The sequence below is a fragment of the Liolophura sinensis genome, chromosome 9 (assembly GCF_032854445.1).
Source record: "Liolophura sinensis isolate JHLJ2023 chromosome 9, CUHK_Ljap_v2, whole genome shotgun sequence".
Classification (NCBI taxonomy): domain Eukaryota; kingdom Metazoa; phylum Mollusca; class Polyplacophora; order Chitonida; family Chitonidae; genus Liolophura; species Liolophura sinensis.
In genome coordinates this window covers 3,191,660-3,217,743 of record NC_088303.1, presented here as the reverse complement: position 1 = coordinate 3,217,743, position 26,084 = coordinate 3,191,660, and the positions used below count along the sequence as shown (strand labels likewise).

The 26,084-nt window shown below is 41.9% G+C and overlaps 1 protein-coding gene across 1 annotated transcript in view; it reads left to right on the top strand.

Moving 5' to 3' along the window:
• The window catches only part of LOC135475952 (maestro heat-like repeat-containing protein family member 1), a 41,508-nt gene that overhangs the window by 10,217 nt on the left and 5,207 nt on the right, over positions 1-26,084 (top strand). The window contains exons 13-33 of the mRNA XM_064755928.1: positions 367-471; positions 692-836; positions 1,454-1,494; positions 1,782-1,923; positions 3,199-3,257; positions 3,947-4,054; positions 5,656-5,775; positions 11,580-11,702; positions 12,135-12,287; positions 12,945-13,067; positions 14,974-15,053; positions 15,355-15,592; positions 16,073-16,183; positions 18,642-18,777; positions 19,106-19,218; positions 19,410-19,562; positions 19,999-20,153; positions 20,984-21,143; positions 22,332-22,469; positions 24,951-25,033; positions 25,552-25,689. Of these exons, the coding sequence (XP_064611998.1) occupies positions 367-471; positions 692-836; positions 1,454-1,494; positions 1,782-1,923; positions 3,199-3,257; positions 3,947-4,054; positions 5,656-5,775; positions 11,580-11,702; positions 12,135-12,287; positions 12,945-13,067; positions 14,974-15,053; positions 15,355-15,592; positions 16,073-16,183; positions 18,642-18,777; positions 19,106-19,218; positions 19,410-19,562; positions 19,999-20,153; positions 20,984-21,143; positions 22,332-22,469; positions 24,951-25,033; positions 25,552-25,689 (2,624 nt within the window). The remainder of the gene's footprint in view (positions 1-366; positions 472-691; positions 837-1,453; positions 1,495-1,781; positions 1,924-3,198; positions 3,258-3,946; positions 4,055-5,655; positions 5,776-11,579; positions 11,703-12,134; positions 12,288-12,944; positions 13,068-14,973; positions 15,054-15,354; positions 15,593-16,072; positions 16,184-18,641; positions 18,778-19,105; positions 19,219-19,409; positions 19,563-19,998; positions 20,154-20,983; positions 21,144-22,331; positions 22,470-24,950; positions 25,034-25,551; positions 25,690-26,084) is intronic.

The window sequence follows — 26,084 nt, the reverse complement described above, 5'->3', positions numbered from 1 at the left end:
TGTGTGATGTTGTCCTCTCATTGTGTTATATCATATGTGAGTCACATCAGTTGAACTTCGTCTGCACTTAATAACTGAAATTACATTCCTCAAAGAAAAATTTATGTTTGATTTACAAATAGATTTGTTGAGCATTTATACATGTGAAACAGTGTTCATTTATAATACACACAGTTTTCCACTGCCTTGTAAAGTGATCACAGTTGGGTATTGAAATTGAGATCAGCCAGTTGGAGCATTCTGTCATTGTCCCACAATCTTTCCTCAGTTGCACCATAAGCAGACTATGAGCCGGCTAATGGCAAACTACTGGATTGCTTTGAGAAGGCCCTTTAGCCAACCTTATTCTGTATTTACTTCATTCAGGGTAAGCGGTCAGCAGATCCTGAATATGTCAGTAATGATCAACTCCGCCAGATGTGTGCAAATATCTTACAGCTTATCACAACAACCATAGAGCTCATGGAATCAGTAAGTTACAGATTTGTCTCCCCTTATACTGCGAGCAATATAAAAGTAAATTCTGTTGTGTAGTAATTGTATGTTTGAACATTTTTTCCCATATCTATCCAGTTATATAGAATGAGATAAAACCCCCAATAATGATCTTGGTGGTTACAACACTAGAATAGCATACAAGTATTCATGTAAGTTTGTACCTGATTTTATAGTCAATATTGGCTCACTGCAGGTATTATGGCCTTACCTGTTGGAGTTAGTCATACCCGAGACCTACACAGATGCTGCAGGGACACTGTGTAAGAGTCTGGCTTACCTGGCCAAGAAGAAGAGGGAAGAGAACGCTGATGACTTTGAGATTGATTTTGAATCGGATGGTGAGAATTTTACATCACAGTTCAAATTCTGACTTAAGTTAAACCTGGCTTTGTGGAATCGTCCTCGGATTTGTATCATCCTGAGATACCCAGGGCAAAGTGTTGATTGGTCTGGCTTCAGTATTCTTTAACTGGGGAATATTTGTAACCAGTGTCTTTGACATGGCATTTTAGTGTGGCAGCACTGACAATATGTTATCTTTGCTTGCTGCAAGGAAATACCCAGGACCGAATTAACATTAAAAACATCAATACATCTTAAGAGAACATCATGCACATCTGTTAAAATATTTATGAGAATGCATGTAATCATGGTGGTCATTTTTATAAGACCTCGCCATTAGGCGGAACGTATTATGTTATAGCGATTTTGTCTGTCTGTCTGTCTGTATTCGTCTCAGGGCTACATTTGTCCACTTGCGCAATTGTCATGGTAACCACATACCTATCATCAACACCCATGAAGATTCCCCATGGGAGTTATCCTCACCTTAATGCTGCTGGTATTCTTGTGCACATTTGAAATAAATGCATTTGTTGGAGCGTATGTTTTGTTCATCTGAATTCTTGTTTTGTTTTGTTTTTTTCTGACAATGCACCGTAATTTTGTTTTGCAGTAAACCTTCCAAAGCCACCAATCTTGATTGCCAGACTCATGGTAAGTATTCCGTGTTTTGCTATTACCTGTTCTGCTAAGGCGACAAGGTTTGTAGATTTGCTTGATCTCTCTGATTAATATCTGTGTGCAGTTAGATATGTCTCTATAGGGTTGACTGAACCAGCAAAGGTCATTTATACTTGGTTTGCTAAATCCATCAAAAAGGGTTTCACGCTGACATTTTCTTTCAGTCTCTCATAAATCAGATGTTTTTGTCATCCGTGCTGTGAATATCCCTAAGTAATTATTCACCAAATGAGACAAGTGGACTTTGCTCTGATTGGCAGGTTCTTGCGGGCAGACCGACCAATGGGAATGATCGTGGCATCCACGTCCTGACTTTGATGCAGTACATATCTCCAAACCTCCATGAGAATTTGGTTTCCATTTGGGATACCGTCATCCCAAAGCTTGTTCATTTCTTGGAAGGTAAGTCGAGCATTAGTTTGGTGGGATGTTAGAGGGAAGGTTTCTGTTCCATTTCCCCTACTTTCACCAACTGACATGTAAAGTAAAGCACTGACCATTGGTTTATTTTATTTGCTGTTCTCACTGGTTGTTCGGCCTTGCTTACAATAAATGTCCATTATTGACCCTTTAAATTCTTAAATATGTATGGCTTTAAGCAACGATCAGTCAGTTAATCAGTCACCTGTATGATGGTCAGGTTTACGTGTGGAAAAACAAGCTAGAAGAAAACAGTGCCCATTTATAGGCACCCAACAGACGACATGTAGGAGAAAACAATGCCCATTTATAGGCACATAACAGACGACATGTAGGAGAAAACAGTGCCCAATGCTAGGCACCCAACAGACGACATGTAGGAGAAAACAGTGCTCATTGCTAGACACCCAACAGATTACATTGTGAAGAAAACAGTGCCCATTACTAGGCACCCAACAAATTACATGTTGGAGAAAACAGTGCCCATTGCTAGGCACCCTTCAGACTACCTGCAGGAGAAAACAGTGCTCATTGCTGGGCACCCAACAGACTACCTGTAGGACAAAAAAAAACCATTGCTAGGCACCCAACAGATTGCTTAACTTCAATCCAATACTAAATTAACAGGAGATGGGTTGAGCCTTTCTAGTTCATAGATATGGTTAAGAACTTTTAGTTTAATTTTGGAGACATATCTACATTGGATGGATTTTGGGGTTTCACGAAAAGCATAATTTGATCAGTCTACACAGACTAATGCCGTCAGAATATACTTGAATAAACACCTTGCAAACATGCAAACAGGTTGAAGAATTACAGTATTTGGATCTGTAACTACAATATCTGTGTCTCCCTCATCACAGAACCTTTTCATTAAAAAATGAGCTTTGTATGACGATTTGCTGAAATTATGTGTCAGTCAGTTTTATGTGAATCAATACCTTGGATAAACTTAAGATAATACTATGAATTTGAAAGTCATTGATTTCGAGCTTCATCTGTCATTGTTAGTATAGCACCTTCATGCATTGTGGTAATCAAATTTGTCCAGCGGTGCCTAAATCCTGTTCATGACTCTCTCATGAAATATGACTTCCTCTCCATTGATATGTCTGCCAGCAGTGGTCTTAGGTTTCTCCATCTCTAGTTTCTTCACACCAAAATACTGGCTGCAATCACATAAGGGAATTATTCTTGAGGAAACTCAAATCAAATAAATACATAAATATGTGTAACAAGTCTGTTTTTTATCTTCAGATGCAGTGGACAGTGATAAGGACTGGTCACAGAAGAATTGGGAAGATCTCATTCTTAAGGTGTATATTTATCTGTTTCTTAGATTGGTGTTGATCAACATACACAAGAATGTTGCATGAAAAAGCTGAGAGCTGCGTTCCAGCAGTTAACGTCATTGCTCACGTCCTGATTGGCTCAAACAAGAATCAAATATAAACCGCATTTCTTTAGAACTATTTCTCAGGGTATTGTCACACCTGAAGAAAAAACATTGGAACTACATGTATATTGCACTGGCTAGTTAAACAAGCACACGTATCTGACATTTATGTCAAATGTGTAAGCCATCAAGTTTACATGAAGTCAGAAATATGTGTGCCTCAAAGGAAGAGAATGCTTTCAATTATCTTTTTATCTGTTTTTTTTTTGCATCAAGAAATTCCAAATTATTTTCTAAGGAGGGATTTTAAGAGCCTTTTTTTTTTTCAATAATCCATTGAAACTGATTACAATGATACTAATGTTATTGATCAGAGATGATCTTACTAAAAATAGCTATTTTGAAAATATTCCCTGGACAAATTTGGGAAAGTTTTATGAAGAAAGTTATGTGACTTCAGATCATATAAATGTGGTACAAAAAGGCCACCATGTTTTATCCCCCTTTAAATGCATTTTAGTGTGCATAAAAATTCTAAAGCAATAAGTGGCAATAGCCTTGTGAACGCACTTTGTCACATGATTTATTGTTTGTCTGTGATTGCTTCAGATGCTGTCCAAATCCTTGGATGAAGTGCAAGATGAAGATTGGATAGCAGAGCTAGGAGAAGCTTTCGGCCAACAAATACCGCTGTATTCCAACATGCCCGAGGAAAAGGTAGGTAATCAGAAAAACATCGACATAACTGCGAACTACTATTGCAGTTACAAATAGCTCCTTTTTGCTGTGTTATTGATGTAACAGTGAACTACCACTGCAGTTACAAATAGCTCCTTTTGGCTTTGTCATCGACGTAACAGCGAACTATCACTGCATTTACAAGTAGCTCCTTTTGGCTTTGTCATCGACATAACAGTGAACTACCACTGCAGTTACAAATAGCTCCTTTTGGCTTTGTCATCGACATAACAGTGAACTACCACTGCAGTTACAAATAGCTCCTTTTGGCTATGTCATCGACGTAACAGCGAACTACCACTGCAGTTACAAGTAGCTTCTTTTGGCTTTGTCATCGACGTAACAGCGAACTACCACTGCATTTACAAATAGCTCCTTTTGGCTTTGTCATCGACATAACAGTGAACTACCACTGCAGTTACAAATAGCTCCTTTTGGCTTTGTCATCGACATAACAGTGAACTACCACTGTAGTTACAAATAGCTCCTTTTGGCTATGTCATCGATGTAACTGCGAACCACCACTGCAGTTACAAGTAGCTTCTTTTGGCTTTGTCATCGACATAACAGTGAACTACCACTGCAGTTACAAATAGCTCCTTTTGGCTTTGTCATCGACATAACAGTGAACTACCACTGTAGTTACAAATAGCTCCTTTTGGCTATGTCATCGATGTAACTGCGAACCACCACTGCAGTTACAAGTAGCTTCTTTTGGCTTTGTCATCGACATAACAGTGAACTACCACTGCAGTTACAAATAGCTCCTTTTGGCTTTGTCATCGACATAACAGTGAACTACCACTGTAGTTACAAATAGCTCCTTTTGGCTATGTCATCGATGTAACTGCGAACCACCACTGCAGTTACAAGTAGCTTCTTTTGGCTTTGTCATCGACATAACAGTGAACTACCACTGCAGTTACAAATAGCTCCTTTTGGCTTTGTCATCGACATAACAGTGAACTACCACTGTAGTTACAAATAGCTCCTTTTGGCTATGTCATCAATGTAACTGCGAACCACCACTGCAGTTACAAGTAGCTTCTTTTGGCTTTGTCATCGACATAACAGTGAACTACCACTGCAGTTACAAATAGCTCCTTTTGGCTTTGTCATCGACATAACAGTGAACTACCACTGCAGTTACAAGTAGCTCCTTTTGGCTTTGTCATCGACATAACAGTGAACTACCACTGCAGTTACAAATAGCTCCTTTTGGCTTTGTCATCGACATAACAGTGAACTACCACTGCAGTTACAAGTAGCTCCTTTTGGCTTTGTCATCGACATAACAGTGAACTACCACTGCAGTTACAAATAGTTCTGTTTAGCCATGCCCTTATTATTGATAAGTATGACTTTATCACACAGATTACTGATTGACTGCTGTGTAAGATAGGCAAGCTTGAACTGAGCAGAATTTGAAGTTCTGTACATTTGTTAGCCAGCGAAGGCTGATATTATATCCCTGTAAGTTTTAGATTTCAGTTTGTGTTCACAAAAGTGAAGAGTTTATCAAGAGGCTCTTTTTTAGCTGAATTGCCATATTATTCATATATGTACATGTGTGTTTTCAGAATTTTCTATTCAAGTGCCTAGGAATTGTGTGCAGAAAATCCACCAAGAAGGAGTTTGTGATTAAGCATCTAGACCTGATATTTAGCTCAGTACGGCACAACAGTCAAGTGGAAAGGGAGGTAAATACATGTAGATTCTGACTTTAATGCTGGCTTGTTTGCCATATTCCTTTTTTCCCCTGATTTTAATAAAAGGAAAATGGGCAATGTGTGGATGAATGTTAAATGCCAGGTTATGTAATACAAGTCTGTACTGTGGAAACATGTTTACAAGAGGACAATAACTAGAAGGTTATTGTTAGGTAATGGGTAAGGCTATATCGTCTACTTGAGCAGACTGCATTACACCATCCAAAGAATTTTACATCATGCAGGAATGTTGCACATTTGACACAGTTTTTTTTGTAAAACTGTCTTTTAGTTCTTCAGTCATCACTCATCCCATAAATAAATGTAACAAATCAACATGAAAATGTATTTCAGCGATAAAAACCTGAATGACAAGTATCTGTCGCCCCCAACAGACTACATGTAGGAGAAAACAGTGCCCATTGCTAGGCACCCAACAGACGACATGTAGGAGAAAACAGTGCCCATTGCTAGGCACCCAACAGACGACATGTAGGAGAAAACAGTGCCCATTGCTAGGCACCCAACAGACAACATGTAGGAGAAAACAGTGCCCATTGCTAGGCACCCAACAGACGACATGTAGGAGAAAACAGTGCCCATTGCTAGGCACCCAACAGACGACATGTAGGAGAAAACAGTGCCCATTGCTAGGCACCCAACAGACGACATGTAGGAGAAAACTGTGCCCATTGCTAGGCACCCAACAGACGACATGTAGGAGAAAACTGTGCCCATTGCTAGGCACCCAACAGACGACATGTAGGAGAAAACTGTGCCCATTGCTAGGCACCCAACAGACGACATGTAGGAGAAAACAGTGCCCATTGCTAGGCACCCAACAGACTACATGTAGGAGAAAACAGTGCCCATTGCTAGGCACCCAACAGACTACATGTAGGAGAAAACAGTGCCCATTGCTAGGCACCCAACAGACGACATGTAGGAGAAAACAGTGCCCATTGCTAGGCACCCAACAGACTACATGTAGGAGAAAACAGTGCCCATTGCTAGGCACCCAACAGACGACATGTAGGAGAAAACAGTGCCCATTGCTAGGCACCCAACAGACTACATGTAGGAGAAAACAGTGCCCATTGCTAGGCACCCAACAGACTACATGTAGGAGAAAACAGTGCCCATTGCTAGGCACCCAACAGACTACATGTAGGAGAAAACAGTGCCCATTGCTAGGCACCCAACAGACGACATGTAGGAGAAAACTGTGCCCATTGCTAGACACCCAACAGACTACATGTAGGACAAAAAAAAAACCCATTGCTAGGCACCCAACAGATTGCTTAACTTCAATCCAAAACTAAATTAACAGGAGATGGGTTGAGCCTTTCTAGTTCATAGATATGGTTAAGAACTTTTAGTTTAATTTTGGAGACATATCTACATTGGATGGATTTTGGGGTTTCACAAAAAGCATAATTTGATCAGTCTACACAGACTAATGCTGTCAGAATATACTTGAATAAACACCTTGCAAACATGCGAAAAGGTTGAAGAATTACAGTATTTGGATCTGTAACTACAATATCTGTGTCTCCCTCATCACAGAACCTTTTCGTTAAAAAATGAGCTTTGTATGATGATTTGCTGAAATTATGTGTCAGTCAGATTTATGTGCTCATTTCTAGACACCCAACAGACCTCATGTAGGAGAAAACAGTGCCCATTTCTAGACACCCAACAGACGACATGTAGGAGAAAACAGTGCCCATTGTTAGACACCCAACAGACGACATGTAGGAGAAAACATGAGTGCCATTTCTAGGCACCCAACAGATGACATGAAGGAGAAACTGTGCCCAATGCTAGACACCCAACAGACTACATGTAGGGAAAAACAGTGGCCATTGCTAGGCACCCAACAGACTGCATGTAGAAGAAAACTGTGCCCATTGCTTGGCACCCAACAGACTACATGTAGGAAAAAACAGTGCCCATTTTTAGGCACCCAACAGATGACATGTAGGGGAAAACACTGTCCATTGCTGGGCACCCAACAGACGATATGTGGGAGAAAACAGTGCCCATTGCTAGACACCCAACATATTACATGTAGGGGAAAACTGTGCCCATTTCAAGACACCCAACAGACTGCATGTAGGAGAAAACAGTGACCATTGCTCGACACCCAACAGACTACATGTAAGGGAAAACAGTACCCATTGGAAGACACCTAACAGACTACATGTAGGGGAAAACAGTGCCCATTTATAGGCATGTAACAGACTACATGTAGGAGAAAACAGTGCCCATTGCTAGACACCCAACATATTACATGTAGGGGAAAACTGTGCCCATTTCAAGACACCCAACAGACTGCATGCAGGAGAAAACAGTGACCATTGCTCGACACCCAACAGACCACATGTCAGGGAAAACAGTGCCCATTTATAGGCATGTAACAGACTACATGTAGGAGAAAACAGTGCCCATTACTATTGCATTTTAATTTGGACTTTGGATTTGATTTGGTTACTAAACCATCTCAGTAAAGCCATCATGAAGACGTGTGCCAGTATAGGTGTATTGCAAAGATATTCACAACACACAACATTTAACAAAACAACGATCAGGTTGGATCAGGTCTCTGCTGTGATTGTCGGGTCCTACAAACAACGTTGGAACTTCAAAGGCTGTACTCCAAGCTTAGCATAGTGGCGATTTCCATATCAGTAGTACCCAGCGTTTTATATTTGAACACACTCAGTCAGTTTTAGATTGACCTTTCCTCCCACAAATTCCCACACAAAGAATGCCATTGTTAGATTATGAAAGCGTACATTGGTAATTTTAAGACGTATGTATGTGTTGATTCAAACAAAGTGGGTTTTTCTTACGAAAGGAAACCTGTCATGCTGAGTCTAATTTCTGTAAGGCGGAGTAGCATAGTGGCTATAATTCCTAGAAACCCTGAAAAAAAGTTTGAGTCGGACCGATTATAGCAGGTCGATTAAGTTGCCTGCAACAGACAAGTAATTTTGCTCCACGTTGCGTCGGCTCACATGTTGTCAAGAACGACCAAGGCCTGACTAGAAATTTAGCGTCTCAGTAAGATGCTGGCTGTAACTGTACCTGCACAGGGGTTGTTGGGTCGCTGCACAGACTCTTACAGAGGAGCTTATACAATAAATAAAGTTGTGTAATAGGCTGTTATAGTGTTTTACGGTCCGTCATTGCTGGTATTGAACAATGTTGGTACACAATAGACAGTGTGGCTTGGGAAATCATCTGTGCAAAGGGGCCTACATTTTTGCCTTGCGTGTTGACTATAGTGATATGGCTGAGAACCAATCAACCACTTGCAGCATGCTATTCAACTTCTCTGATCAAATTCCCCTACATCCCCTGACCCTGTTTTGTCAACTTTCCCTCGAACATTCCAACCACAAGTGTTTCTCATCTAGTCAAAAACGTCCACCAATTACGGTAGAACAAATGATAGAAGCAACAATTACCGATGTCTAAATATAGAACAATGATGGAAAGACTGCAGCTGTGAAACTGGTCTAACAGTCTAACATTAGCTGTGAAACTGGTCTAACAGTCTAACATTAGCTGTGAAACTGGTCTAACAGTCTAACATTAGCTGTGAAACTGGTCTAACAGTCTAACATTAGCTGTGAAACTGGTCTAACAGTCTAACATTAGCTGTGAAACTGGTCTAACAGTCTAACATTAGCTGTGAAACTGATCTAACAGTCTAACATTAGCTGTGAAACTGGTCTAACAGTCTAACATGAGCTGTGAAACTGGTCTAGCAGTCTAACATTAGCTGTGAAACTGGTCTAACAGTCTAACATGAGCTGTGAAACTGGTCTAACAGTCTAACATTAGCTGTGAAACTGGTCTAACAGTCTAACATTAGCTGTGAAACTGGCCTAACAGTCTAACATGAGCTGTGAAACTGGTCTAACAGTCTAACATGAGCTGTGAAACTGGTCTAACAGTCTTACATGAGCTGTGAAACTGATCTAACAGTCTAACATGAGCTGTGAAACTGGTCTAACAGTCTAACATTAGCTGTGGAACTGATCTAACAGTCTAACATTAGCTGTGAAACTGGTCTAACAGTCTAACATTAGCTGTGACACTGGTCTAACAGTCTAACATTAGCTGTGAAACTGGTCTAGCAGTCTAACATTAGCTGTGAAACTGGTCTAACAGTCTAACATTAGCTGTGAAACTGGTCTAACAGTCTAACATTAGCTGTGAAACTGGTCTAACAGTCTAACATTAGCTGTGAAACTGATCTAACAGTCTAACATTAGCTGTGAAACTGATCTAACAGTCTAACATTAGCTGTGAAACTGGTCTAACAGTCTAACATTAGCTGTGAAACTGGTCTAACAGTCTAACATTAGCTGTGAAACTGGTCTAACAGTCTAACATTAGCTGTGAAACTGATCTAACAGTCTAACATGAAACTGGTCTAACAGTCTAACATTAGCTGTGAAACTGATCTAACAGTCTAACATTAGCTGTGAAACTGGTCTAACAGTCTAACATTAGCTGTGAAACTGGCCTAACAGTCTAACATTAGCTGTAAAACTGGTCTAACAGTCTAACATCATAATTAACATGATTCTCCGAGTTTTTACTGTGCCCACAAAATGCCTTGTGATGCCCTTAAAAATTTACACTGCGTCATCTTGACTCCCACTTTTGAAAGCCTACATGTAGTGAAACCCTGGTGTTGGGTCTCTCCATTTGTAACCTAGAGGCATGGGTTCAATCCCAATTGAGGTCGGACTTTGAGTCTTGTGTGGTCATACATGAAATCCGCTTGAGATGGGATGCCTTCCATCAATATCACATGTCACATAAGGGATGCCGTCCATCAATATTACATGTCACATATGGAATGCCGTCCATCAATATCGTGTCACATATGGGATGCTGTGCATCAATATCGTGTCACACATGGGATGCCATCCATCAGTATCACATGTCACATATGGGATGCCGTCGATCAATATCGTGTCACACATGGGAGTCAAAAATGGTTAATGGGATGCCTTCTATCAATATCATGCCTTCCATCAATATCAAGTGTCACATATGGGATGCCGTCCATCAATATTACATGTCACATATGGGATACCGTCCATCAGTATCACATGTCACATATGGGATGCTGTGCATCAATATCGTGTCACACATGGGATGCCATCCATCAGTATCACATGTCACATATGGGATACCGTCCATCAATATCACGTCACATGTGGGATACCGTCCATCAGTATCACATGTCACATATGGGATGCCATCCATCAATATCACACGTCACATATGGGATACCGTCCATCAGTATCACGTCACATATGGGATACCGTCCATCAGTATCACATGTCACATATGGGATGCCATCCATCAATATCACGTGTCACATATGGGATACCGTCCATCAGTATCACATGTCACATATGTGATGCCATCCATCAATATCACATGTCACATATGGGATGCCTTCCATCAATATCACATGTCACATGTGGGATGCCTTCTGTCAATATCACCTGTCACATATGGGATGCCGACCATCAATGTCGTGTCACATATGGGATACCGTCCATCAATATCGTGTCACATATGGGATGCCTTCCATCAATATCACATGTCATAAATGGTGGATTTATCCCAGGCACTGTGCTTCTCCCCACCTGTGAACATAGCCACCAACATATGGGTGTAAAATTCTGGAGTTTGGGGCTAAACAACAATCAAATAGAAACAAAAAATGATAGTACTTATAAATATGATTGTCCTTCATCCAGGGTTGTGCCATAGCTCTAGGATTCTGTGCCTCTTCTCACTTGGATGCTGTCCTTAGCAAACTGGACAGTGTGGTTAAGACTGACCTGAGCAAGAAGTCTGGTGGACTCCTCAGCTTTATGAAGGTCAGTGAACACAGTCGTATAACTTAGGGCCCATATGTTTTCAGTCGCTTTATCAGTAACAGCTTTATATGAAGAAACCTTAAAGAGGCACACTAGTGTCAAACTTTATGTCTTAAAAGCAAAATGATAAGGATTGAGATAGTCCTTGTTGGTTAAGTTGTTAAATAGAACATTGCTGTGTAGTAAAAAAGCTGTGGTAAAATTATACGAAAAAAAAAAAGGTGCAGTGGGCCCCAAGAAAAAATGCGATCATTTCTATTCACTTGCGAATGCTGGCAGTCTTTAGTACATGTACATGCCCTTTGCTTTCTAACCATTACTGGGAACAAAGTAAATTTTGTACAGGTAGTTGCTGAAACTTTGGCATCACAAACATACATATCATTATATGAGATAGGCAGTGAACTGGGGTTCTCCATGGTGGTGTTGTAGCAAGACAAGTCTGATGGTGACACAGAAAAGATCAAGGCTACGCTGATGTTGTGTTATGGATTTGTCACCCTGTACTCGCCGCCCTCTCTGATCGTGTCAAGGATGGAGGCCACTATACTCAGAACAATTAATCCCTACCTGGTCAATGTCAAGGTGAGATCTTAATTAAGGCCTTCAGGGGGCTCACCTGACAACAAGCAATCCAATGGATCATTATGGGTTAAAACGCCACATTCATTTGAAAATGAAATATGTAATTGAGCTGGAGAGTATTTTCCATAATTAAGCTCCATGTAATGGTGTCCACATGTCCTTGCACTAATTTCACACTTTTATTTTTCAGAATTACTTGACTGTTAAGATGCATTGTTTCATAACTTCTTTTCTATAATATTAAAAGAGGAAGTTGTAACTTCCTCGCTTGGCGTTCAGCATGAAGGGGATAGTGCAACAACTGGTTGACCCGTATCAGTATAATGACTCGGGCGGGGCGGCTTACTTGCCCTCGGTAAGTCGTCTCAGTGAAGCAGCATTAGATAAAAGCGCGGTGGAAATCTGTCCTTCTACAAGGAGGCACATTACACGTATATGCACCCTAAGGATTCCTTCGTCGTCATATGACTGAAAAATTGTTGAGTACGACGTTAAACCCCAAGCACTCTCTCACTCTTTTCTATAATATAATTGTTAAACCTGACTAAAGAATGCACCAAAGAAAGAGTCATAGAAAGAATGGAATTAGTTATGACTTGTAATTTAAGTCTGAATATCGCCATGAGTAAGTTTTTACATGTATTTTTTGTACTGAAGGACTACAGTGTGAAGCAGAACCTAATCCGGACCATGGAGTTGATAGCAAAGGCCTTACACCCCAGCCACCTACAGACACAGTACACCTTTACCAAGAGAGGTGATCTCCTTACCCATCTACAGGTGAGAAAAGAATTGATAGCTAAGGCCTTACACCTCAGCCACCTACAGACACAGTACACCTTCACCAAGAGAGGTGATCTCCTTACCCATCTACAAGTGAGACACAAATTGATAGCTAAGGCCTTACACCTCAGCCCCCTGCAGACACAGTACACCTTCACCAAGAGAGGTGATCTCCGTACCCATCTACATGTGAGACAAGAATTGATAGCTAAGGCCTTACACCCCAGCCCCCTGCAGACACAGTACACCTTCACCAAGAGAGGTGATCTCCTTACCCATCTACAGGTGAGACAAGAATTGATAGCTAAGGCCTTACACCCCAGCCACAGTACACCTTCACCAATAGAGGTGATCTCCTTACCGATCTACAGGTGAGACAAGAATTGATAGCTAAGACCTTACACCCCAGCCTCCTGCAGACACAGTACACCTTCACCAAGAGAGGTGATCTCCTTACCCATCTACAGGTGAGACAAGAATTGATAGCTAAGGCCTTACACCTCAGCCCCCTGCAGACACAGTACACCTTCACCAAGAGAGGTGATCTCCTTACCCATCTACATGTGAGACAAGAATTGATAGCTAAGGCCTTACACCCCAGCCCCCTGCAGACACAGTACACCTTCACCAAGAGAGGTGATCTCCTTACCCATCTACAGGTGAGACAAGAATTGATAGCTAAGGCCTTACACCTCAGCCACAGTACACCTTCACCAATAGAGGTGATCTCCTTACCCATCTACAGGTGAGACAAGAATTGATAGCTAAGACCTTACACCCCAGCCTCCTGCAGACACAGTACACCTTCACCAAGAGAGGTGATCTCCTTACCCATCTACAGGTGAGACAAGAATTGATAGCTAAGGCCTTACACCTCAGCCACAGTACACCTTCACCAATAGAGGTGATCTCCTTACCCATCTACAGGTGAGACAAGAATTGATAGCTAAGGCCTTACACCTCAGCCACCTACAGACACAGTACACCTTCACCAAGAGAGGTGATCTCCTTACCCATCTACAGGTGAGACAAGAGTTGATAGCTAAAACCTTACACCCCAGCCTCCTGCAGACACAGTACACCTTCACCAAGAGAGGTGATCTCCTTACCCATCTACAGGTGAGACAAGAATTGATAGCTAAGGCCTTACACCCCAGCCCCCTGCAGACACAGTACACCTTCACCAAGAGAGGTGATCTCCTTACCCATCTACAGGTGAGACAAGAATTGATAGCTAAGGCCTTACACCTCAGCCACCTACAGACACAGTACACCTTCACCAAGAGAGGTGATCTCCTTACCCATCTACAGGTGAGACAAGAATTGATAGCTAAGGCCTTACACCTCAGCCACCTGCGGACACAGTACACCTTCACCAAGAGAGGTGATCTCCTTACCCATCTACAGGTGAGACAAGAATTGATAGCTAAGGCCTTACACCCCAGCCCCCTGCAGACACAGTACACCTTCACCAAGAGAGGTGATCTCCTTACCCATCTACAGGTGAGAAAAGAATTGATAGCTAAGGCCTTACACCTCAGCCACCTACAGACACAGTACACCTTCACCAAGAGAGGTGATCTCCTTACCCATCTACAGGTGAGGCAAGAGTTGATAGCTAAGGCCTTACACCTCAGCCACCTACAGACACAGTACACCTTCACCAAGAGAGGTGATCTCCTTACCCATCTACATGTGAGACAAGAATTGATAGCTAAGGCCTTACACCTCAGCCACCTACAGACACAGTACACCTTCACCAAGAGAGGTGATCTCCTTACCCATCTACAGGTGAGACAAGAGTTGATAGCTAAGGCCTTACACCCCAGCCCCCTGCAGACACAGTACACCTTCACCAAAAGAGGTGATCTGACACACTTGATCGTTTTGTTTTTATTTTCAGAGCTATATGAGAGGGGAGAGCACGTCCAGCATTAACAATGAGACTCGGGCTCTGGCAATGAATGCCTGTGCTGAACTTGTGTATCCTAACCTTGGAAGGAGAGATAAAGTCAAATTGAGATATGAATTAGTGTTCGCAAATAAATGAAATGTTAGAACAGGATTTTGTTTAAAACATGATTAAAACATTAAGACTTGTTGAAAGCAATGAGCTGAATATTTGGAATAAGTGGTGTTCACCTTCTGAGAGCCACAAGATCTTGTGAATGTGATTTATTCCATATTTTATTCATGGAAATTAGAAAAAGGCAAAAGCTGTTAAGATGTTACCTGTTTATTTGTTCATAATACGACAAATGGCTGATTTCCTTGACACGTGCAGTAAACTGGAACCTTGTCTTCCTGAAGCTGAAATTTTTGAATTGGTGAAAACAGCTTTGGATTGTGTGTTCCCGCTGCCACCAGATGGGGTTAGTGCCAAGAAAAACAAAGAGGAGGCATATAAAGATATGCTGGACGCAGAGGTTTTGATGAATGCCACAATGGAGGCACTTCATGACTTAATCAAGGAACTTCTAATTAAGAATGTGTCTCCTGGCGGAATGGACAGCATTTACAAGGTAGGTGAAGGACTAATTGACTTATCACCACTGTCAGTCAAAATAATGACGATAACTGCCAGTCAAAATACTATATCCACCAGTTACTCTTGCTCTTACTGCTTATGGATCTTTGGTGTCAGCAGCACTTTTGTAGCTATTGTCACAGTCTAGTGTTTATTCAAGACTACTTGTCTTCCACCAAGATGGTGTGCATATTTGTACTTTACATCTGCACAAGTTAGCTAATAATCTGCCAAAGGTCATTAGTTTATCCTGAGCAACTTCTGCATAAACAATAACCAAGTAAATAAAGAAATGATGGCACCATTAGTCTTTATTACACATGACAAGATAAAGAACTTATCTTGCAACTTTTTCCTCCAATTTGTTTCTCCGATTTTCCTGTTACACCCTTTCCCTAGCTCAATTTTCAAAACCAGAAAGAATGTGAATATAAAACTACAAGTGAAAAATGTGCCTCATCCTGGTCTATTGCAGCAATTGGTTCCGTGGATCCTGTCATTACATGAGCATGAGAGAGAAAGAGCACTGAACACCTGTTTGATGATTACAGATTTTTACCTGGAAAACATGACCCAAGGGATTGGGGTGAGTCAGGACTCATACTGAGGTTGAGTCTACAAAGCACTTATTCACTGAAGATGCTTTGTGTGATTGACTGAAGATGCTTTGTGTGATTGACTGAAGATGCTTTGTGTGATTGACTGAAGATGCTTTGTGTGATTGACTGAAGATGCTTTGTATGATTTTGTGTGATTGACTGAAGATGCTTTGTTTGACTGACTGAAGACGCTTTTTGTGATTGACTCCAAATACTCATGCATTATACGTATATGCTCTGCTTAATAATTTGTTAATTAATTGAAACCATTTTAATTTATTTCTGGAACATGCATGTAGTGAGGAATGGTGATTGAAGTCATATTTTTAATTTTTTTCAACAATATTGACTTAAATATAACACTTGTTAACTTTGTTGCCATTGCAAAATGTTACAAAAGTTGAACATGTACTCATTTTCTAGTGCGAAAAGCGTTCAGGAATAAAGGATTTGGTAAATAATGGTATTGCCAGCCAGTCTAAAGGTACTCAGTGGGTTATGCCACTGGCTTGCTGCTAGCCCACTTCTGACACACAGGTAGCATTCCACTGCTTGGCTTCTGCTGTGGGAACATGGTGCACTGCAAAGAACTTTTCAGTGTTCCACATTCACTCTGTATCATTCTCAAGCAGAACATTTCCTAGATCCCATGCTTCCATTGTACTTGACAATAAGTGGCCAGTGTTGCTTTCTGGTGTTGTCATACATGAAGCTGGCTGGAAACCACTTGCTAAGACTCTACTGCCTCTTGAGTGCTTGGGGGCACTTAGAGGTTGACGGTGCTTTCTTGTGTTGTCTTACATCAGATTTGCAGAAAACCACTTGCTAAGACTCTCCTGCCTCCATTGTTCTTGGGAACTTAAGGGCACATAGTGGTTGACGGTGCTTTCTTGTGTTGTCTTACGTCAGATTTGCTGAAAACCACTTGCTAAGACTCTCCTGCCTCCATTGTTCTTGGGGGCTTTGGGGCAGTTAGTCATTGACGGTGCTTTCTTGTGTTGTCTTACTTCAGATTTGCTGAAAACCACTTGCTTAGACTCTTCTGCCTAAATTGTTCTTGAGGACTTGGGGGGCAGTTAGTCATTGACTGTGCTTTCTTGTGTTGTCTTACTTCAGATTTGCTGAAAACCACTTGCTAAGACTCCCCTGCCTCCATTGTTCTTGGGGACTTGCGGGCAGTTAGTCATTGACGGTGCTTTCTTGTGTTGTCTTACTTCAGATTTGCTGAAAACCACTTGCTTACTCTCCTGCCTCCATTGTTTTTGGGGACTTGGGAGCAGTTAGTCATTGACGGTGCTTTCTTGTGTTGTTTTACTTCAGATTTGCTGAAAACCACTTGCTTAGACTCTCCTGCCTCCATTGTTTTTGGGGACTTGGGGGCAGCTAGTCATTGATGGTGCTTTCTTGTGTTGTCTTACTTCAGATTTGCTGAAAACCACTTGCTTACTCTGCTGCCTCCATTGTTTTTGGGGACTTGGGGGCAGTTAGTCATTGACAGTGCTTTCTTGTGTTGTTTAACTTCAGATTTGCTGAAAACCACTTGCTTAGACTCTCCTGCCTCCATTGTTCTTGGGGACTTGGGGGCAGTTAGTCATTGACGGTGCTTTCTTGTGTTGTCTTACTCCAGATTTGCTGAAAACCACTTGCTAAGACTCTCCTGCCTCTATTGTTCTTTGGGACTTTGGGGCACTTAGTGGTTGACGGCGCTTTCTTGTGTTGTCTTACTCCAGATTTGCTGAAAACCACTTGCTAAGACTCTCCTGCCTCCATTGTTCTTGGGGGCTTTGGGGCACTTAGTGGTTGACGGTGCTTTCTTGTGTTGTCTTACTTCAGATTTGCTGAAAACCACTTGCTTAGACTCTCCTGCCTCCATTGTTCTTTGGGACTTTGGGGCACTTAGTGGTTGACGGCGTTTTCTTGTGTTGTCTTACTTCAGATTTGCTGAAAACCACTTGCCTTTCACTGGTATGACACATAGTCTGTCTGACATGGGCAAGTTAGGTACACCTTGCCAAAGGTTGGTGGTTTACTCCAGGCACTCTGAGTTCCTCCATGCACAATATGCTGGCCACCATGGTATGAGTAAAAACTTCCACAGGTTTTACCACTGGCAGACCACTGATTGGCTGGCTAGCTGCTGAGTTATCTGTAAGGAACTTCCAGTACAACTTTTTCTGCAAATAAATTTGCTCAGTGATTTGATACTTTATCTTGTTTTATATATATATTGATGTATTTTTTGATTGGACTCTGAAGTACATATTTCTAATATATTGTTCTCTCTCTGTGAAGGCCTTGGGTAAAAACAGTTTCATTGTAAATTGACCAAGCTACCTTCAATAAACAAAGATGTCATCACTTTATAATATATTTGTTTATATCATGTTAGTATAGCATTATGAATTCTTCCTCCATGAAATGTTGGGTCTACTCTAAATGTTTCAGGATGCTGTGAAGTTTGACAACCTTGGTCGCATCTTGGCTCGCCTCATTCCTCGTTGTACTGACCCTTGCGTTACTGTTAGACAGCTGGCCATTGACTGTGTACAGAATGTCCTCAGAATCCACCTCAGATATGAAGGTATAGCATATACCTGAAATTGATGTTCTATCACATATTTTGTTGGTGAGTGCTTGGGGTTTAACGTCGTACTCAACAATTTTTCAGTCATATGACGACGATATTTTGTTGGTAAGTTTGTGATTAATAAATACTGGATTTGCCCCAAAAATTCACCACAAGAAAGTGCATTTATAGAAGAAAATTAAGGTCTTAAATAATGTTTCTGCTTTTCCAATGGAATATACCACCTTCCAAGCAAACTTCACAACACTCGAGAGCAGTAGAATTCTCCGAATCATTTGAAGTGAAATTGTAGCTAAAGCATAGTATTTGTTGTGTGATTCAGGCAGTCTACCAGATGAGAAAGACCAGATGGTGGAGGCCTTACCCACACTGAAGGAGCGGCTGAAGAAAACAGACCCCAACGTCCTGTTTGGGGTGGTCAACGATTTGGCAAAGGTCTTTAACATCACATCATTAATTACCCTAATTCTATCTGACGAACTTAGAGAACACATCAGAAGGAAAATATTTTTTTTTAATTTCTTTATGATTTCTTATTTCATGCATTCTTTCTGGAATTGACGGTAAAGAGTGTTGGCCGTATTTCTTGGCATGTAATTAGTCAATTTCCATTTGATATTTTGCAGGTGGTGTCTAAGAAGTTGCCAGCGGACCAGTTACAGGTGTTTCTCGAGGGTTTGTTTGAGGGCCTGATCGACCCTCAGTCCCATAGTTCCTCAGGGGCCTGCGTTGTGCTGAATGGAATCCTTAAGGCCAGAGGAACAGAGGTTGTCAAGGAGGTGAGCCTCTTGTTTGTCTGTGTGTGTGTGCCAGTAATTCTTCTCTCATGAGAAAGTAGGACACGACCCACATGAAATGTGCGACTCCCAACAGCTGGCACAATCTCCTGGGGTTCTCTTTTTTCATGGAGCCTTGGTGCATCTGTTTGTGCAGTTTTCCATTCATTGGAAACCAGTTGTCTTCCACTAAAATTAGGTGTGAGTACATCACATTCGAGAAGTTCATCAGCAACTTGGGAAGGTCATTGGTCATTTAATATTTGCCTCCAAAAAAGCATTTTTTTGGCAAAATTCTATGTCAGTTACTCATATATTTGATATCACTTGTTTTTTCAGTTAGCCAAAGGAGAAAAACAACAACAAGTAGTACGTTGACCTCAGTAATAAATGTCCTTACAGACATTATCCCGGTTTGCCTGTTCTCTCTGTGTTTTAGGTCTCCTCTATACTGTTGTCGTTGCACCAGAAGCTGAGTGTGATAGAAGTTCAGCAGACACGTACTGGCACCCTGAGGTCTATCAGAACCATGTCCAGTCATCACCTGATACCTGTACTCACCTCCCTACTCACCTTCCCTCTTCCTTTTGATGAGTAAGCTCTGTCATTTCATTGGCTCAAATATAGCTTGTGGTAATTTTCTCTTTACTGTTAATCTTCAACCTTTTTGACCACTAAAGCACCTTTTTCAGTGGAGTTTATGATTACAGTTATTATGAAAATGATTTATGAAATGATATGAAAATGTCACTAAAGATGGAAGCTTCATAAAACTAGTTGAATCATTTCCCTGCATTCCATAACTCTCTCACAATGTTTCAAAGTATTGGTTTCCAAAGCGGTTAAAAAGGTTGAAAAATGAAGATAACCATTTTTTGAGTGATGGTTTGGCATTGTTTTTCAGGAAAACTTTATCCTTTCTATATGCAATTCAAACTTACACTGCTTTTATAATATTGCAAGGGTTCAAAGATATGGGATTAAGATTGTGGTTTCTCTGAATCCATTGTTATATTATGGCCTTTTCATTTTGCTGTACAGAATATAATACGGTAGGTTGGATGTAAAATTTTTTTTTATTGCAGGCTACTGAAAAATATAAAGCTTTTACAGAAACACATGTGTAAAAGAAAATTTCGTGGTTTTTGGCAATAACAATAACAACTTAAGAATATGTTTCGGGTTCCGCAATGCCATTTCTCACTTAAGGCCATACAACAAATGTGTCCAAATTTCAACTTCCAGTACCAAAACCTAAACATTATAAAGTGGTTTTTACTTTTTGACTTTTTTTGGGGGGGGGGGGGATGGGGGGGAGTGGTGCTACACTCAGCAAACATATTTATGATGATGGTCTCAGTCTACAAGAATAGCTAGAGTGTTTTGTGTGTTTACTGAGGGTACTTTCTTGTTCTGCCCCTCAGTAACGTAGTGGAGATTTGGAAGATCCTGTCTCAGGACCCAGTGCTGGTGTCAAGAATGATTGAACATATTCTGGAGCTGTTACAGCGGAGTTTGCCGTATGAGGAGAAGCCTGGAGACAAAGAAAGACCTCAGCGAACTGCCATGCCTCTCCCACTCGCTGTGAGCAAACCATGCGCTTCCTGTCAGCTCATTACTCCTGAATCTGGTTTATTATCTCATACAAATACTTTTTATATCTTGATGCACTTCCTCGTACCTTCTCTTAAATCATATTCGTGAATACATTGCAGACTGTTTATCTGAGTTAAGTGCCCCCAAGTCTAGGCTATACAGTATGCATACGGTACTTCATTTCGTTTTGGGGGCCTCCGTGGCTCAGTCGGTTAAAGCGCTAGCGCAGCGTAATGACCCAGGAGTCTCTCACCAATGCGGTCGATGTGAGTTCAAGTCCAGCTCATGCTGGCTTCCTCTCCGGCTGTACGTGAGAAGGTCTGCCAGCAACCTGCACATGGTCGTGGGTTTCCCCCGGGCTGTGCCCGGTTTCCACCCACCATAATGCTGGCCGCCGTCGTATAAGTGAAATATTCTTGAGTACGGCGTAAAACACCAATCAAAAAAAAAAAAAAAAAAATCATTTCGTTTTTATGAGTCTAGCACACAATAAAATCTTCCACCTCACCTGGGTGATTTCATCTCAGTGTGGCTGTGAGTTCAAACCCATTTGCAGGTAACTTGTTTGCGATGTGAGTCAATAAGTTTATCTAGTGTGTAAAGCATGGTGGCTCCCTCAGATTCTGCCAGTGAAACATCAAACTCCCTCTGCTAAAAATTTTCTGGAATGGTTTCAGGGAAGCACTGAGGTGAAAAGCATATTAGTTCATTATATAAAAATGAAAGCAGTGTGTAAGCATCAGTGCGGTAATTTATTAAGTGTCAAAACATGTTCGGACGTTGTGTGGCTATTTGTTAACAGTACTTATATATAAACATATTTTGAGCTACAGCATTAATGTAACAAAATATTGTCCCATTGCGCATGCTTAAATGACACAAAAGGATCAAGCTGCCAGCCTTAAATAGAATTACTCTTCGGAAGTGATGAGTCTAGGTGTCATATATTGTAAAAATACTGATATTCTGCCAGTAGCTTCCTTAGTGGGAATCCTGCCATGTTAAAAGATAGACATTGAACATAAAACCATTTTGTGCTTTAAAGTGTCAATGCCATTTGCACAGGTATGTCACTCTGTTGTTGCAATGAAGAAAACTGTCTGTGTTTCTCTAATAAGATCCAAAAGCATGAAGCTAAAATGGAGTTTGTGATATTTTCTGCTTGTCTTCCTACAGGCCACATCTGCTTTGACTGAAATCTTTAATTGTGAAGAAACCGAGGAGGTTGTGATGAAAAACTTTCATCGTCTGTTTGCTGCTCTCATCCTACGGATCGGTTCCATGATCAACGTGAAGCCGCCTAAAGGCGTACAGGTATGGTTCACCATGTCAGCCAGGTCAGGGTGTAGCCGCCTAAAGGAGTACAGGTGTGGTTCACCATGTCGGCCAGCTCAGGGTGTAGCCGCCTAAAGGAGTACAGGTGTGGCTCACCATGCCGGCCAGGTCAGGGTGTAGCCGCCTAAAGGCGTACAGGTATGGTTCACCATGTCGGCCAGGTCAGGGTGTAGCCGCCTAAAGGAGTACAGGTGTGGTTCACCATGTCGGCCAGCTCAGGTGTAGCCGCCTAAAGGAGTACAGGTGTGGCCCACCATGTCGGCCAGCCCAGGGTGTAGCCGCCTAAAGGAGTACAGGTATGGTTCACCATGTCAGCCAGGCCAAGGTGTAGCCGCCTAAAGGCGTACAGGTGTGGCTCACCATGTCAGCCAGCTCAGGGTGTAGCTGCCTAAAGGAGTACAGGTGTGGCTCACCATGTCGGCCAGCTCAGGGTGTGGCTGCCTAAAGGAGTACAGGTATGTCAGCCAGGTCAGGGTGTAGCCACCTAAAGGAGTACAGGCATGGTTCACCATGTCAGCAAGGTCAGGGTGTAGCAAAGGAGTACAGTTGTGGCTCACCATGTTGGCCAGCCCAGGGTGTAGCTGGCTAAAGGAGTACAGGTGTGGCTCACCATGTCAGCCAGGTCAGGGTGTAGCCGCCTAAAGGAGTACTGGTATGATTCACCATGTCAGCCAGGTCAGGGTGTAGCCGCCTAAAGGAGAACAGGTGTGGTTCACCATGTCAGCCAGGTCAGGGTGTAGCCGCCTAAAGGAGTACAGGTATGTCAGCCAGGTCAGTGTGTAGCCACCTAAAGGAGTACAGGTATGGTTCACCATGTCAGCCAGGTCAGGGTGTAGCAAAGGAGTACAGTTGTGGCTCACCATGTCGGCCAGCCCAGGGTGTAGCTGGCTAAAGGAGTACAGGTGTGGCTCACCATGTCAGCCAGGTCATGGTGTAGCCACCTAAAGGAGTACAGGTGTGGTTCACCATGTCAGCCAAGTCAGGGTGTAGCAGCCTAAAGGAGTACAGGTGTGGTTCACCATGCCGGCCAGGTCAGGGTGTAGCCGCCTAAAGGAGTACAGGTGTGGCTCACCATGTCAGCCAGGTCAGGGTTTAGCCGCCTAAAGGAGTACAGGTATGTCAGCCAGGTCAGGGTGTAGCCACCTAAAGGAGTACAGGCGTGGCTCACCATGTCCACCAGCCCAGGGTGTAGCTGCCTAAAGGAGTACAGGTGTGGCTCACCATGTCAGCCAGCTCAGGGTGTAGCCGCCTGAAGGAGTACAAGTGTGGCTCACCATGTCGGCCAGCTCAGGGTGTTGCCGCCTAAAGGAGTACAGGTGTGGTTTACCATGTCGACCAGGCCAGGGTGTAGCTGCCTAAAGGAGTACAGGTGTGGTTCACCATCCCAGCCAGGTCAGGGTGTAGCCGCCTAAAGGAGTACAGGTGTAGCTCACCATGTCATCCACCTCAGGGTGTACACATCTCTGCTCCCCTGTAGGATAAGGCGTGGGACTGGAGGCAATAGAAAGCTGTTCTCCTTTTGTCAGACAGACGGGTGTAAACATGGGACACTAAACACTGATGTGATGATGAGAAATCTTCTTGGCTGCCCACTGAGTTATTTGGTTCATGATGACGGTCAATGCTGAGGTGTTAAAAATAAACCATTCTGTATATTTTTTCGGCCACAACACAGGGTTTATATCTTGATCAACTCAAACGTGAAAATTAATAGTTGTTTGATAAATTATGATGTATAAGAAAAAACGTGCAGCAGTGCACAACGTAGGCTAGTGAATGAATGTTCTAGCCAGTTCTGTTTTTGAGGCATTTTGTAACTAAGAATGTCGCTTTAATAGTCAACCCATGTCATTTCACCAATTTCCACCATTTTTCAAACTGGTCTTTCGAGTTTACCGTGAGTGAATTTAGTTCTTGGAATCATTGCTTTCTACAGAACTTGTCACATACAATGATTATCGTCTGCGTTTCTTGTCTGTCGTCCTCTCTACATCGTATGACATGGTTTACAGTGAGTTGCAACAATAACAAAGAATGACATAAACTTATTTTATAATGGCAAGTTCTAACCAACCACAAATTCAGCCAGTCATCGCCCTTGAGCGATACTTTAAAGGTTTCTTGGAAAGATAGGGTGATGTTCTTCTGTAAAAATGCTCCAGCACCAAAAGTAATACTTTATTACCATATTTACCTCTAAAATTGCATTATTTCATGCAAATTTCATGGGCAAATGCAGTAAATTGAGTTTTAATGATACAGCAGTGGTAAGACAATCCTCCTGACTCCCTTTTCCTCATTCCACCCCCACAAAGAAAGTGAGGAAGCATGTTGTGAGAACATTCCGATGTTATTGTACAAATCCATCGTTTGATTTGTTTTGTTGACCCGTCTGAGACCTCTATAAATGAAATGAAATAGGTATATTTGAAGCATTAAAAACAAACTTTTGTTTGACAGCTGGATAAAAAGGAGGAAGTGAATACAAAAGATAAGAAATCTGCCAACATTGTCAGAGAGAGCAAGAAAACAACCCCATGCAGGTGAGAAGAGCATTGTACAGATTTATCTTTTATTAAGGCAGCAGGCCTAATCTCTCAAATCACAATCAGCCCATACCTCTCGCTGGGCCTCAGTGGCAGTATAAAGCGTATCACAGCCTTTACCCTTGTTGGAACGTTTACTTGGTGACATTAGGTAATGTCACTTGTCCTCTTGTATGCGTATACATTGAGCTTGCTGTGCAGGTCATCAGCATCATGTGGGAAAGGTCATCTGTCAGCTCCTGTGGGAAATCGGTAATTTGCCAAAGACTAGCGGCTAACTCCAGCTAGTTCTGTTTCTCCCCTTCATAACAGTCTTTCTGTGACGCTGTCCACCATCATAAAAGTGAAAAATTCTTGAGTATGGTGTGAACACAATCTTTCAAGTATATGATTTACATCTGTATCTGTTTTGGCGCATGGTATTTAATCCAAAAAGACGCAGTTCCATTCCGTAGTGTTTACTTTGTGTTCTGTGCAACATTGTACTACATTTTGCTTGTGTGTTCTGATTGTAGCCTGGCGGTCGTATCATTTCGGGCCCTCCTTGTCCGGGCACAGAGCACAGATATGATAGAGCTGCTGGATAAGGAATCTGTGTGGCAAATGTTTGAAGACGAAGACAGATATGCAGAAGCTATGTCTATCTTAGCCAGGTATGTATTAGACGACTCAAAAATAAATAAGTAAAAAAAAAAAATGGAAGGCTCTCAAGATCTGGATTTGGATCCGTGCCAAACTTTAATGGATTGATGCATGATCCAAGGCCAAGATGTACACAAATATCATCTGATTTATCAAAATTTCTGTGCATAACTTTTTCTGTGAAGTTTCTGCACAAAAGTAAACGCTGTTGAAACATAACCTTCTTAGGGGAGATAATAGGAAAAATATAACTTTTCTACATGAGGATGTTCATATACAGACATCTCGTTGTCATGTATTAGGGTTTGTTTGCCTCCAAAGTAACATGCGATCGTTAGTGATTGCAGTTCAGTCCAATCAAAAATAACTAAAAGTTGGCCTCAATTTTTGATCATATCTTTGTAGT